At 36.3% G+C, this 14,143-nt stretch overlaps 1 protein-coding gene across 2 annotated transcripts in view; it reads left to right on the top strand.

Annotated features, from left to right (window-relative positions):
* The window catches only part of ADAM10 (ADAM metallopeptidase domain 10), a gene marked incomplete at both ends in the record, with an annotated part of 122,147 nt that overhangs the window by 48,430 nt on the left and 59,574 nt on the right, over positions 1-14,143 (top strand). For both annotated transcript variants that reach the window (XM_079700101.1, XM_079700100.1), the window contains 2 exons: positions 1,136-1,294; positions 13,687-13,787. In XM_079700101.1, the coding sequence (XP_079556227.1) occupies positions 1,136-1,294; positions 13,687-13,787 (260 nt within the window). The remainder of the gene's footprint in view (positions 1-1,135; positions 1,295-13,686; positions 13,788-14,143) is intronic.

The following is a 14,143-nucleotide window of genomic DNA, read 5'->3' as shown; positions in this document are numbered from 1 at the left end:
AAAAGTGTACAAGACTAAATGAGTTTGCAGATAAACATCATATCATTTAAAATACAAAGGTCTTGGAGTCAGCTTCAGTCTATGATTAACTTAAAGTCAACTAATTACTGTTAATCTACAACTTAGAAATTGCAGAAAGCCTGATTTTTGTTTTAATGAGAAATTTTTGAATGGCAAATTTAACTTTTAAAGCCCCCTCCTAACTTCCCACCTCTTCTTATCATTTGATGTTTGGTACTCAGCTTTTCTTTATGACCGAACCAAAACTACCTTTTTTCTTATAATTTTCTTTCCCTAAAGAAGTATAATTGATGGGACACTATCATGAACCTTTTTCCAATATCTTAGAAAGAATTGTTGGCATACTTTTGTTCAAATTGCTTCTGAAATATTTAATACTGTCTTATTTTTATTATTTTTATTATTTTTATTTTTATTTTATTTTGCGGTACGCGGGCCTCTCTCTGTTGTGGCCTCTCCCGTTGCGGAGCACAGGCTCCGGACACGCAGGCTCAGCGGCCATGGCTCACGGGCCCAGCCGCTCCACGGCATGTGGGATCCTCCCAGACCGGGGCACGAACCCATGTCCCCTGCATCAGCAGGCGGACTCTCAACCACTGCGCCACCAGGGAAGCCCCTGTCTTATTTATAAAATGTATTTATAAAACCTACTGGTGGTAAGGAAGCTAAAATGTTCGTGCAGAATATATTAGGTGGGAAAGGAACTTTTTTCTTATGGCAATTAGAGTAGAAGTTCAAAAGATACTTTAATACCTTTATTTTGAAAGTGTATATTTTATCAGTGGATCTGCTTGCCTCTAAGTTTATTTAAGTCATTTTTTTGAATGACTATTGCATGCATACCAGGCACTGTTCTAGGTTCTGGGAATTTGATTGTCAGCAAGACAGATGTTCCATTTTTCATTGTTGTTACTATATATATACTGTATATATTTTAACTAAGTTCCAGTTGTTGTTCACATTCAGGTTGATATGTTTTATGTGAAAATTAATTTCCCCGGTAAATTTGTATTTAGTTTTTTTCTCAATACATAAGAATGGCTTTATAAAGGAGAATGAATTTAACATTCATGTGCAAATCAAATTTTTAAGAGTTTGTGGCTTTCATTAATAGGTGAAGAAGGAAGTTTTAGCCATGGGTCTGTTATTGATGGAAGATTTGAAGGATTCATTCAGACTCGTGGTGGCACATTTTATGTTGAGCCAGCAGACAGATATATTAAAGACCGCACTCTGCCATTTCACTCTGTCATTTATCATGAAGATGATATTAGTAAGTACTTAAATTTTGCAAAGAGTATATAAATAGTTAAAACTATGTGGAGACAAATGAAACCTGAGCTGTTTTCTTTCCTAAGCTATTAATCAGGCTAGAAAATAGTTTCACAACTAAAATCTCAATTAAAGAATAGATCTATATAGTTGAGACAATATCATGTCAGTCTGTGCCAGTACTACTTTGTTGATATGCTATGAGTCAACCAACTCCGACTGAACTGGAAATTCTATATTGTGATATCATCCAGTCATTTAATGCTGTAACACCTTTGTGTGTGTGGCCTACTGAAGCATCATCCTCTTATGTAAATTTCAGTGTGGGTATTTGCATAGTATTTAAAGAATATTTTACATATTTTTGTAATTTCTAAGCCTTTTGAGTATTTCTTTTTGGAATCTTGAAATGACTTCCACTTGGTAAGACTTGAGATTTATCTTTATGGATTTTGTTCTCGACCGTGGTCTTTATATATGGTAATTTGTTGGGAGAGCTCTTTTTCTGTGTTTTAGGAGTAGAAAATGTATTTAGACTTCCCCTTTTCATTCTACCATTGTCTGTATATCCATAGTCATTTAATCACTAAAATGCTGTAATGAAATGACCCAGAAATACATTCCTCTAATTCACAGGCCTCTTGAATACTCATATTTTATTTTTGACTGTAGTAAGAGTAGTCTTTCAATTTTTGCCTATTTTCCTTATTTGGCAGCTTCCAGGCTTCATTTTCCTTTCTACATATAGAAATTTGTTGTCAGTAATTTCGTTCTCACCCCTGGTAATGTACTGGAAAGTCTTAATCATGTCGACTTCTTGCTTTATCAGCTCTGACAGTTTCTGTACTTAAGTCTGTCCAACTGCTTGTCATCTTTAATGCTCGATTACTATAGAAAATAGCATAATTATTCTAGATAGACTACATTTATGATTTTGGCTACTTGTTAAATCATAAATTCGTTAATGACACTTGTGCACATTTTTGCTCATCCCTATCTGATTCCTTTTCCAATTTCCCCTCCTGGTATTTCAGACCCTCCTCAAGCTCCAAACTACAGTCTTTCTTCACAAGCTAGAGTATGAATTCCTTTGCTTTCCTTTCTTTCTGCCAGTAGAATTATCATCTACTTCATTTGTATGTTACTTTGTAATTTTCTGAGTAATTTAATCATTTTGCAGGTTTACCTCCCCTATCAGGGTGTGTAAGTTCTCCAACTGCAGTTTCTGTTTCTTTTGCTCCTTTAACATTTCAGATATCATTTATCTCTGCAGCAGTTTCTTCACTGATACTTAATAAAGTCCTGCAACATTTTCCCTATAATGTTTTCTCAAAATCAAACAAGACCTTTGGGAAAGAAAGGAGAGGAAGAAATGATTGACAGATTTTGAACTGATGATTTCCTTCCCATGATATTGTAGTCAAACATTTTCCTTTGCTTTGTATGTCTTATAAGTATCTTCAACTGTGTTTGTTCTGCCTTTTATGATTTCTGTTGTTTTGTCTTCTCTCTCGTTTCCTTTCTTCTCTTATCTACTTGTATGTAGTTTAAGAATGTTCTGCTCTTTTTTCATACTTCTGTTTCTTCCTCATCATATAATTGCATTTCTTTCACTTTGCATCTTATAGTAATTTTCAAAAATCTCCCTTTATTTCAGCCTTTTCTTTTTCCCCAAAGGTGATGAGTTAGCTTGCAGAATCAGTGACATTGGATGCAACTTAGTTTTCTGTTCCTTTTGGCATTTAACTTTACCATTGATTTCAGTGCTTAACTCTTACTTGTCTTGGTAAACATATATTCATGGTAAGGAGATCTTTTCATGTTCTGCTTGTTATTACATGCCAGTAGTGGTATTAGAGCCTAAAAACAGCAATGTTTAGAGTGATTTTGTTTGTAACTTTTTCTGATAAATGGAAATGTAATGATATGAGGATAAGAGTATGGGAAGCAATTGCCTTAAACAGAATTTTTAATGCTTGCAGATTTAGACAATTACTTTTGAAAAACTATCTGAAAATCTGTCAAGTTAACTACAAAAGGAAAGCACCCATGTATTAACCATTTAGTTTTTAAATAGTTGCTCTAGTCTAGATTCTAGACCAAGGGTTGGCATCTTTTTCTGTAAAGGTCCAGATAGTAAATAATTTGTCTTTGTGAGCCATATTTGCTCTGTTGCAGCTGAATTCTGCCATTGTAGTATGAAAACAGCAATAGGAAATATGTAAATGAATGAGCATGGCTATGTTCCAATAAAACTTACTGACACTTAAATTTGAATTTCATGTAATCTTAACATGACACAAAATATTATTCTTTTAATTTTTTCCCACCATTTGAAAATGTAAAAACCATCTTTAGCTTTCATGCCAAACAAAAGGACTCATTTATCTAGCAGGCTGTTGTTTGCCTACCACTCTTCTAGAGGATGGCTAGATAAATTTACTTTTTTTAAAATTGAAATATAGTTGACATACAATATTATGTTAGCTTCAGGTGTGCAACATAGTGACTTGACATTTAAATACATTATGAAATGATCACCACGATAAGTCTAGTAACATCTGTCACCATACAAAATTATTACAGTATTATTGACTGTATTCCTTATGCTGTATGTTACCTCCCCACGACTTAGTTATTTTATAATTGGAAGTTTGTGCCTTTTAATCTCCTTGACCTATTTTGCCCAGTCTCCTACTCCCCTTCCCTTTGGCAACCACTGGTTTGTTCTCTGTATCTATGACTCGGTTTCTGTTTTGTTTCATTTTTTTTTTAACATTCCACATGTAAGTGAAACCACATGGTATTTGTCTAGATTAAATTTACTTTTAATTGGCCCTTTAACCTCTCTGTGTAGAATACCTAAGGTTCTAATAATATTAGTGGTAGTACAAGTAGTTATTACTCTTTGATGTATAACCAGCACCATATAAAGTTCTTTGCTTACATTATTTTGTTACATCTTCACAATAACCCTGTGAGGTATATAGGCACACATGTTATCCCCACTTTATAGATGAGGAAACTAAGCCTTAGAAAACTTATGTCACTTGATTGTGGATCTCGTGTTCTTAACCATGTGTCTTCTGCTTCACTCCTGGAAGAAAGCTGTAAATTCTCACTGCCATTATTCCAAGGATTTCTGGGTCTTCTCTGAAATCTGTAATAACACATTTGCATCTATTGCTGTTTAGAGCCAAATTCTTTCCCTAACATATCTAGCAATGGATGCTTTATTTCACAACTAATAAAAAGGGAGAGGATGTCCCTTTATTATTTAATAATAATATTATTATTATTTTCATATAATTTGCTTAAGTGCCAATAATTTATTTTTACAGCTAAAGTACTACATGGCTGTTTAGATCATTGTGTATATGCTTGATTGAATTTGGTGTCCCTGTATTTGTTATTTTCAGTGGAAGCAAATAACAGGGGAGGCACGCCAACTTTGGATAGGAATCCTGATGAGAATTTGGCTACCCTCCTCTTAATACTGTTTTTGCAACTCTAGGCACGAATATATGAAACCACCATGGAAAATGATGCTGATATTCTGGAGAACCTTAGGGAATGGCTTCTAAGCCTGTACCAGAACACAGAGACAGTTTTCAGTGAAAATATTTAATAACTTCTAGACGCTTTGATATCCAGTTAGATGTGAAGGTGATAACTACGTGTAGTTATCAGCTTAAAATTCATACTTGTTCAATTCTGTACTTAGGTGGTAAAAAACACTCTCTTCTAGGACATAGGAGTGTGAACAATTATGACAGGGTAAGAACACCATTTAGTCCTCTGCCTCTTGGCCCAGTTTATTTTAAAGAAACTGGGAAAAACATTGTCCCATAAACTATACTGCTAGTCTTAGTAACATGAATAGCTTTTAGGAATGACTGACTGTATGATTGCTTGGAATCATTAGTTGTAAATAGTGGACCTTTGCACCCTTTTGTATACTACCTTTCTGAGAGGCAAAGGTCTAAGTAATTTTCCCATGCTGTACTTATAAAGAAATATTTTGTTTCTGAACTAAAAGATATTTTAAGTAAATACATGAAGCCACAGAGTAAGAGTGTTTAGGTTTATTCTTTCACTTCAGATTATTTATTTTCCTTTGGGTGGTATAGGAAAGCCCAAAGAGCTTGAATTTGCCTGTGCCTCATAGTATTGTATCAATAGTAGGTTACTCTTACTTTCAGTGTGTGTGCTAGCTGTAACTGTACTTATCGCTTCTTTCTCTTGTGCTTCAATGGGAAGACTCCTTATTTCTTGTTCTGAAAAATTGAGACTGTTAAATTTTACTTAACCAGTTCAAGGTGAAGGCCTCCTTCCGGTAGAAGCCTCTTCATTTGTGAAACTTCAGGATATTGCTTTTAATAAACCTTAAAAAAAATCAATTAGTTTCATGTTGTGTTTTTGAAGTTGTGGATGTAAATGAGTTTTGTCATAGTCACTAAGACTTCCAACTCCTTTTGTGTCACTGTTAGTGGAAAGGAGGGACAAAGGATAGAAGGAAAAGAGGAAAGGAAGAATTGAATTGGAAAGTATTGATAATGACTAGCATTGTTCAAATCTGACCTTGTTAGATTGTCACATTTTCCTTCCAGAGGTACCAGGAAATTCTGAGGATTATCGTGGAAAGTTTCTATATGTGCTTAAGGTCCAGTCTGAGCTTGGAAATGTGCTTATGTGTATGGAATTGTGACAAACTGTGGTAGACACTTGGAAAGATTAAGGAATGGAGTGTTCTGATTGATAATTCAGTAGCAGAATGGCTTAAGACTATGATAGGAAGTGCCCATGACTTCAGAACTCCCATAGTGTATACAAGTTTATTGGTTAATCTCTATACTGTATGTTTTAATTCACGTTTTACTTAGCATTGATGTTAAATACTTAATTTTCTTAAGCAAAGTGACAGTATTTAAAAGAAATATAAGAATTTAGTGGCATTGTTGACTCTCTTTTTGCTTTTTTTTCCCTGAGTTAATCTCTAGGGAAATATAATTTCTCCAAATAGTTCTCAGGCACAAATGAAGAAAAGTTGAGAAGCCTGTGAGAAATGGTAGCTATTTGAAAAATATTTAATTAGAAATGTAAGATATTTAATTGGGAACACATTTAAAAAAACAGATTAAAAAGAGACAGTGAGGGATTTAATTCTTTTTGCAGAATTTGGAGGAAATATGCCCAGCCCTTTCATATTATTCAATCACAGTTTATTTTGTTTTATTTATGTAAATAAGACTCAAGTTGCGAACACTTTAGATCAAGACGTTTTCTGATTGGTTACCATATGTATCGGGTTGGCCAAAAAATTCATTCAGGTTTTTCCATAAGATGTTACGGAAAACCCAAATGAACTTTTTGGCCAACCCAATATATATTTGTGTATATATTTATTTAAAAACATAAATAGAAAATATTTTGGCTGCATAATGATCATTTCAGAAACATAAGATTATTTAAAAATAAAAGAGCTCTTATATTATAAAACAGCTTTAAAACTCATCCTAGAAAGTAAAATTATATTTGGAAATTTTGTTCTTTTTTTCCGAGAAATATCACCTCATGACTGTGTTTTGCAGTGTTTGAGATGTTTTTACAAACAGATTGAATAAGAAAATTAATTCATTGTACATCTGAATATTGCATAAAGATGCAGTTTTTAATAAGTTGTCATTATACTGTCAAGTCATGTTTTGAGAGTTTGGAAAAAGTTTATAGGCATTTGATGTGATAGTAAGAAGAATGAATTTGAAAGTTTTAAATTAAGACTTCACAAGCATATGCATTTAAAAAATAGGGATTTTCGGGCTTCCCTGGTGGCGCAGTGGTTGAGAGTCCGCCTGCCGATGCAGAGGACGCAGGTTCGTGCCCTGGTCCGGGAAATCCCACATGCCGTGGAGCGGCTGGGCCCGTGAGCCATGGCCGCTGAGCCTGTGCGTCCGGAGCCTGTGCTCCACAACGGGAGAGGCCACAACAGTGAGAGGCCCGTGTAACGCAAAAAAAAAAAAAAAAAAAAAATAGGGATTTTCTTTTGGGGAGCATTGTTTCTTCATCATACCTCATCAGCAAACTGTTCATGGAAAATAGAGTTTTCTGGAGTAGACCAGAAGATTGATGTAGTTCTGAATTCAGTAGAATTCTGTAACTTTAGTACGATTGCAAAAGGGACTAGAATTAGTTCTAAACGCTAAGTTTGAAGATGATGGAAACTGAAGCCTAAAGAGTCTTAAGCAACTTGGGCAAGATATTTTCATGGCAAGGATCCATGTTTCCTGGCTTTTACTCCAGTACTTTTTAGTTACATTGTTAAGTTAGTAGAGACTTGTTTAAAGGTGGCTAAAGTCAAGGGACTTAATGACGGTAAAGACAATTATTGTGAAGATTAAAAAAAAGATTAGGAGAAAGCTAAGGCTTTATTTTTGGTATCATTGTTGATTTTGCAGAAGTGTGGCTATCTTCCCTACTGAAAAATAGAGTAATTTTACATTTTACGTCCAACTTTTATGAGTGATGAGTTACAGAAAAACTAGTAGAAGTAGCATTGAGTATATATGTGTGTATGTACTAGGGATAAGAGGCGCTAAAACTAGGTCTTTCACATCTCTTCTAGCACAATTCAGTGCTTGACGTTATGCTAGCGACCTTGTGGGTGTGCCTGAGGACATTGGTCTAGGACTTGGGCCCTGTAAAGAGTTGCTTTACATTGTGATATAAGATTTATTATAAAAATGTTAAATTCTGTTCATGGTTTATAAATTTGGAGATTAGATAATCTCCATAAGCAATCTTGTTATCTTATATTTATATTCAGAAATTAGACTAGGAATTCAATGATGTGGATTTTACTGCTTTCAGCAACTGTAGAGGTTTAGAATTGCTGGGGAAGGAAAAAATTGCCCTCTGCCCTTTTTAGGTTCTTCTACCTGGTCTAAGAATTAAATTGACATGAGACAGATGAAAAGGAGAAAATCAAATTTAATTATGTATGTACGAGGTCTCCATCAGAAAAATGAGGCCCCAGTTAGGCAATTGAGGTTTATATGGCATTTGAGAGGAGAAGGGGCTAGGGGTTTGGTACTTCAAGGGGGAGGAAAAAAATTATAGGAAGATGGAAAAGCAAATGTTGGATAAACAAATGTTTGCTCTGCCATGCAGGAACAAGGGGACACAGAGAGGACTTGGTCTCTGGGCCCTGCCAAGTTCCTCCTACCACACCTAGCCCATTTTCTTTGCAGATCTCTCTGTTGATAGTGCTGTTCCTGAACCAGGCCCTTTATCTAAATTCTTCTAGGCAGTTAAAGGGCAGGTAAAAAGAAAGACTTCCTTAGTCTTCTGTTTCTTAAAAATAATCAGTCTAAAATAATCCTTATGCCAGAGAGAGACATGGGGTGGCAAATTTTGTTCCCCTGCAGAATCATGGACTTAAAGGCAACCTTGTAGGGGACTTCCCTGGTGGTCTAGTGGTTAAGACTCTGCGCTTCCAATGCAGGGGGTGTGGGTTTGATCCCTGGTCGGGGAACTAAGATCCCACATGCTGCATGGCACAGCTAAAAAATGAAAAAATATTTAAAAAAAGGTGACCTTGTAGATCAACTAGTTAAAACTGTTGCAGAGTTTAATTCATTTGCTTAAGATCACACAAGTTAGTGGGAGACATGGTAAGGAGAAAGCACAAGAGGTAATGTGTCAGAACTGAGGCATGGCTTTTGTATGAGAAAGTAGTTTGAAGGGAAATCAGGATGAAGTTTGAGAATAGCTTTGTGACCTTATGCAAGTAAGTAACTTTACCTTTTCTGGGTGTCATTTTCTTCATGTTATAAAGTGAGTATGTAGATCATTAATACTTCTTATTTCTTCTAAAATTTGATGATTCCAAACTACTTTTCCTCTAAAGCTGGAAATATTTTTGGTTTTTCTGATTATCAAATGACTATATAAAATAGACATTTTTGCTTGTGAATTAAGTAGAAGATGAAGTGTATCCATCACCGTTAGCATTTTGGTGAATAGCCCTTTAGGTCTTGCTTATCATTTTTTTTCTTAATTTATTTTATTTATTATTTGAGTGTCTAATCTGTACAAGACACTTTCAGATACATTGGATACAGTGATGAACAGGGCAAAGTTTCTGTCCTAACGCACTTTACAGTCTCCTGATCAGAATAATAGAGCAACATTTCTCCTATTGACCTGATACCCGTGATTCCCTTGGCCCCCAACACTAACCTTTCTTAAAAAACAAGGGTGGGAAGGGACATGCCTGGACCAGCTCTGAGTTTGTTTCCTGTGAGAGCAGGATTGTGAGTGCATGTTGAAAAGGGGACCATCTTTAGCTTACTGTCCTTCATACTATGCCCTTCTCTCCCTGTTCTCCCCACCCTCCCCAAACAGACTGGTTGTGGGGGATGGGGGAAGGGCCACTAGGGAGAAAGGGACCTCTGTCCACTGCAATTGGAAGAGGGAAGGGTATTTGGGGGCTGCTTGACCCATCCGTCCATTCCTCCACACTCATCATCTCTCCTTAAAGAAAACAAAAAGTCTGCTCGTCTTTTTACTGTCTCAATGAATCCTTGTGGATTTTTGGCAACTTTGGGAGTCAGTGGCATTTTCATGGGCAAGGACCCAACCCACCTACCCTTCAGATACCTAGCAAATCAACTTTTTGTACAGTATCTGTCTGTGGAACCACTGTCTTTTAAATTCAGTGAATATCATAAAAGTTGGGTCATTTGATTGAATTTAGTGATTCATAGTGTGTCATTGGAGGAATTACACCAAGTTTTGATGGTTAGAGAGTTATCTCATAGCTAAAACTTTGGACTCTGCAGTCAAATTCCTAACCTGGCAGTCATGTTGAGGGAGGGATGGCTTGCTGGGAGTAGTGAGGAGATAAAGTCTAGTCTAGTTAGTCTGTAGTGAGAAGTGGGTGTTTTACGTATCTGTTGGGCAGATGATCTGTACTGTAAATATTCCCCCTTCCTGGAGTGGATGATTGAGAGTTAACTAGAGCTATTTCCTGCTTGAGGTGGTATCACAATATATGTATTATTTATATCTGTGCTTCTTACAACAAAACAGAAGCAAGAGGTTGGCATGCAGAGGAACTGGAAGAAAGGCCGTAGATTTAAAGCTGATCTTTGTTTTAAATAGGCTGAATATTCTACGCCAATGACTCATTCTTTGTGAAAGAATATGCTGTTTGGCCTTTTCAGGGGAACTACAGTTGCATCCTATGATTTAGCATCTCAATGAGGGCTTATTCATTAGTCGAACAAAGGCTTTTTCTAGAAATGGGGATTATATTGTCAGTAATTTTAGAGGGAAAATGTCATTGTCCATTTTCATAGTTAATGTGGTGACCAGGGAAAATAGGTTCTTTTAGAAGTTTTGAAAGTATATGGGAAACATTTTATACTCGATTCCTTTTTTTCTATTGGAAGAGTTTTGTGCTGACAGATTTTGAAGCATATATAAAATACATGATATATAAGATACAATTTACAAAGAAACAAAACACTAGTTCTTTTAAATATTCTGATTCTTGATGTTTCTTTTTTAAAATAATTAATTAATTAAATTTTGGCTGTGTTGGGTCTTCGTTGCTGCCCGAGGGCTTTCTCTAGTTGCGGCAAGCAGGGGCTACTCTTTGTTGTGGTGCACGGGCTTCTCACTGCGGTGGCTTCTCTTGTTGTGGAGCACATGCTCTAGGCATGTGGGCTTCAGTAGTTGTGGCATGCAGGCTCAGTAGTTGTGGCACACGGGCTTAGTTGCTCCGTGGCATGTGGGATCTTCCCAGACCAGGGCTCGAACCCGTGTCCCCTGCATTGCTGGGCAGATTCTTAACCACTGCTCCACTAGGGAAGTCCTTTGATGTTTCTAATGTTTTAAATTATAGTGTACTATATAGGTCATAGTTTTATTTTTAAATTCCCCTACACATTTATAAATAACAGGAGAGTTTCAGTAGTTTGACAAAAAATTTTGAAGGTCATGGAGCAGTTGTAATTTTCCCCATTGATTATTAAGATCACTTTGCATAGTTTCAGTGCATGGTCAATTTTACTGCCTGTGATACTGTGGTAAAGCGGGGACTGCCTGTAGTTAAACAGTGAAATAGGATTGAGAAGGGACTCTAGAAATACATTATCATTGTCAGGTGGCATAAAGGAACTGCTTGAGGTTACAGATTATAATTTTTAAATGAGAATAGTTATAGTTACCAGTTGCTTCTCCAGCCCCATTCAACTGGAGCGGTATAGGTAGAGAGCTGAATTTAAACAGGTTTTGGTGGAGAGTTGGGAATAGGGTGGTGGCAAGGGAGTTTAAGGTAAATGCAGTGGAGTAATTATAATAATAATTGTCTATGGGATTTAAACTGAATAAGGAGAAAGAGAATATCCACTAGTGAACAGGGTGGTAGCATAGGTGGATTGAAGAGTTTTTGAGATGTCAAAGGATTGTTGGAGTCTAAAGGGAATGTTCTGAAAAGATGAGTGGTGGAAAGAAAGTAGGATGAGGAAGTTGAGATTAAGAAGGGGTTTCAGAAATTGATGTAGGAGAAGACAGTTGGAGGAAAGGTAGGATGAGTGTATTGGAAGGATCATCTCCATGAATGTTGAAATCACTCAGAATTATGATGGGGTGGTATCAGAGAGAGTGACAGTGAGTTAGGAGCTATAAATAAGGTAATAGAGGGAAGTAGTGAATTGGAGGCAACAAAAACTTATAGTAAATTGGAGTACTTGGTGGTGTAGTCTCATGACTATAAAAGCTGAGCCCCAATGAAAATAGTCTTGATGTTCCCAAGGCAGGAAGTGGTAGATAGCTGTGAGTGTTTAGGTAAGTGAGGGTCAAGGGAATGTCTTCCTAAGAACAGGGAGAGTTCTGGGGTTTCCCCTTGATTTCTTTTTTAACTAAATTTATTTATTTATTCATTTATTTAATTTTTGGCTGCATCGGGTCTTCACTGCTGCACGCGGGTTTTCTCTAGTTGCTGAGAGCGGGGGCTACTCTTTGTTGCGGTGCGCGGGTTTCTCATTGCGGTGGCTTCTCTTGTTGCAGAACACGGGCTCTAGGCGTGCAGGCTTCAGTAGTTGTGGCACATGGGCTTCAGTAGTTGTGGCTCGCAGGCTGTAGAGCGCAGGCTCAGTAGTTGTGGCGCATGGGCTTAGTTGCTCCGTGGCATGTGGCATCTTCCCAGACCAGGGCTCGAATCCATGTCCCCTGCATTGGCAGGCGGATTCTTAACCACTGCGCCACCAGGGAAGTCCCTAAGTCTATCATTTCTTCCACATTTATTGGTTGGAATTTTACAGCTGTTGCAATGTTGACCTCTGGTAAAAACTAACATTTAAATCAGAGCTGTTATATCAATGTGAGTAGGTTGTCCATAACCCCTTCCTCCTACCTGCCAGTTTAGATTTGTATTGTGATATTTAGTTAGTATTTCCAGTGAAATAGGTCACTAGTGTCACTTCAGGTTCTAGATTTACTTAAGAAACAGTGTTTCTAATTATAATTCTATGCATTATAACTATATGTTACTTAAGGATGTTTCAGTGCTTCGCCTCTAACCCATGTCTCGATATTTTATTTTGATAGTTCTCTTAATTATGGGTAGTAGATTGAATTATAAAATATGTTCACGAACTAAGGAGAACCTTAACAAGGGAAGTATGTGAACCTTGAGAGAGTGGAATAAACTTTTAAATGACTACACTAAATTGAACAGCTGTCTGGAAGTAGAAACAATTCAGTTAAGGCTAAATTAATCACCTTTTAATTATAAAGGGAAAACAAGTAATAATAAAATAGTTATTGCTTTGTAAAGCATTCACTTGAATTATACATTGAAGAAATTTAAACTCAGTCTGCTTTTACTATGCCATGGAGCATGTTTCTAGGTTACTTTCCCTTATGACTAGTTGGTATTCATTGAAGGAATTCAAACCAAATATGATCTATTTGCCTAACTGTAGTTCAAATTGAGGTAGCTTTATACATTTGCAGAATAAGAAATTTAATGTGTTTGAACAGAAAGTTATAAATTACAAAATGAAGTAAATTGCAGTGTTAAAATGCTCTGTATATCTGAAGTGGGACAGGTTGGGAAAGTTAAACGCAGAATAAAGAATGATTATTGTTCTTTTTTAGAATTCACAAATCATTCATGTGACAAAAACTTAGAGACCAATGATGTTGAAGGAGAACTTCAGAACCTGCCAGGTTTTAAAAGTAGAATGCCTAGCATAATGCCTTTCCCATTGGAGCCCAATAAGCATTTATGGCTTTCATTAATTATGACAGTTAAATTTTCATTTATAAGATAATTGGTAATACCTAAACATGTGACAGTAATAACATTTCTTCTTTGTGTTTTAGACTATCCCCATAAATATGGTCCACAGGGGGGCTGTGCAGATCACTCAGTATTTGAAAGGATGAGGAAGTACCAGATGACTGGTGTGGAAGAAGTAACACAGGTAAGGATTGTAATACAAACTTGTGTTTAAGAACCTCAAAGGCCTTAAGAGAACAGGGAAAAGGCAATTTTCCTGGACTTATATGTAGTAAAAATGTGGATTTCTTAGACAGGGTAATTGACCTACTAAGTACATCTTCAAAGAGTATTACAATGTTTCAAAACTCAATAACCACAAAAACTCAGTAAGTTCCCTCAAAAAAGGATGGCCTGATAATACATACATCCCCTACTCCAGCTATCCCTCCTAGCTCTGCTGGTCAATAAACCCCATTTAATGGTTTATTAGTGAAAGACTTTGGGGAACCTAATAGACTATAAATAAGATAACAAATGTTCTAATTGAGCTATATATAA

Source organism: Hyperoodon ampullatus (genome assembly GCF_949752795.1).
Source record: "Hyperoodon ampullatus genome assembly, chromosome: 3".
In the NCBI taxonomy this organism is placed as follows: domain Eukaryota; kingdom Metazoa; phylum Chordata; class Mammalia; order Artiodactyla; family Ziphiidae; genus Hyperoodon; species Hyperoodon ampullatus.
Note: the sequence above shows the minus strand (reverse complement) of the source record. Positions and strands in the feature narration are given on the sequence as shown.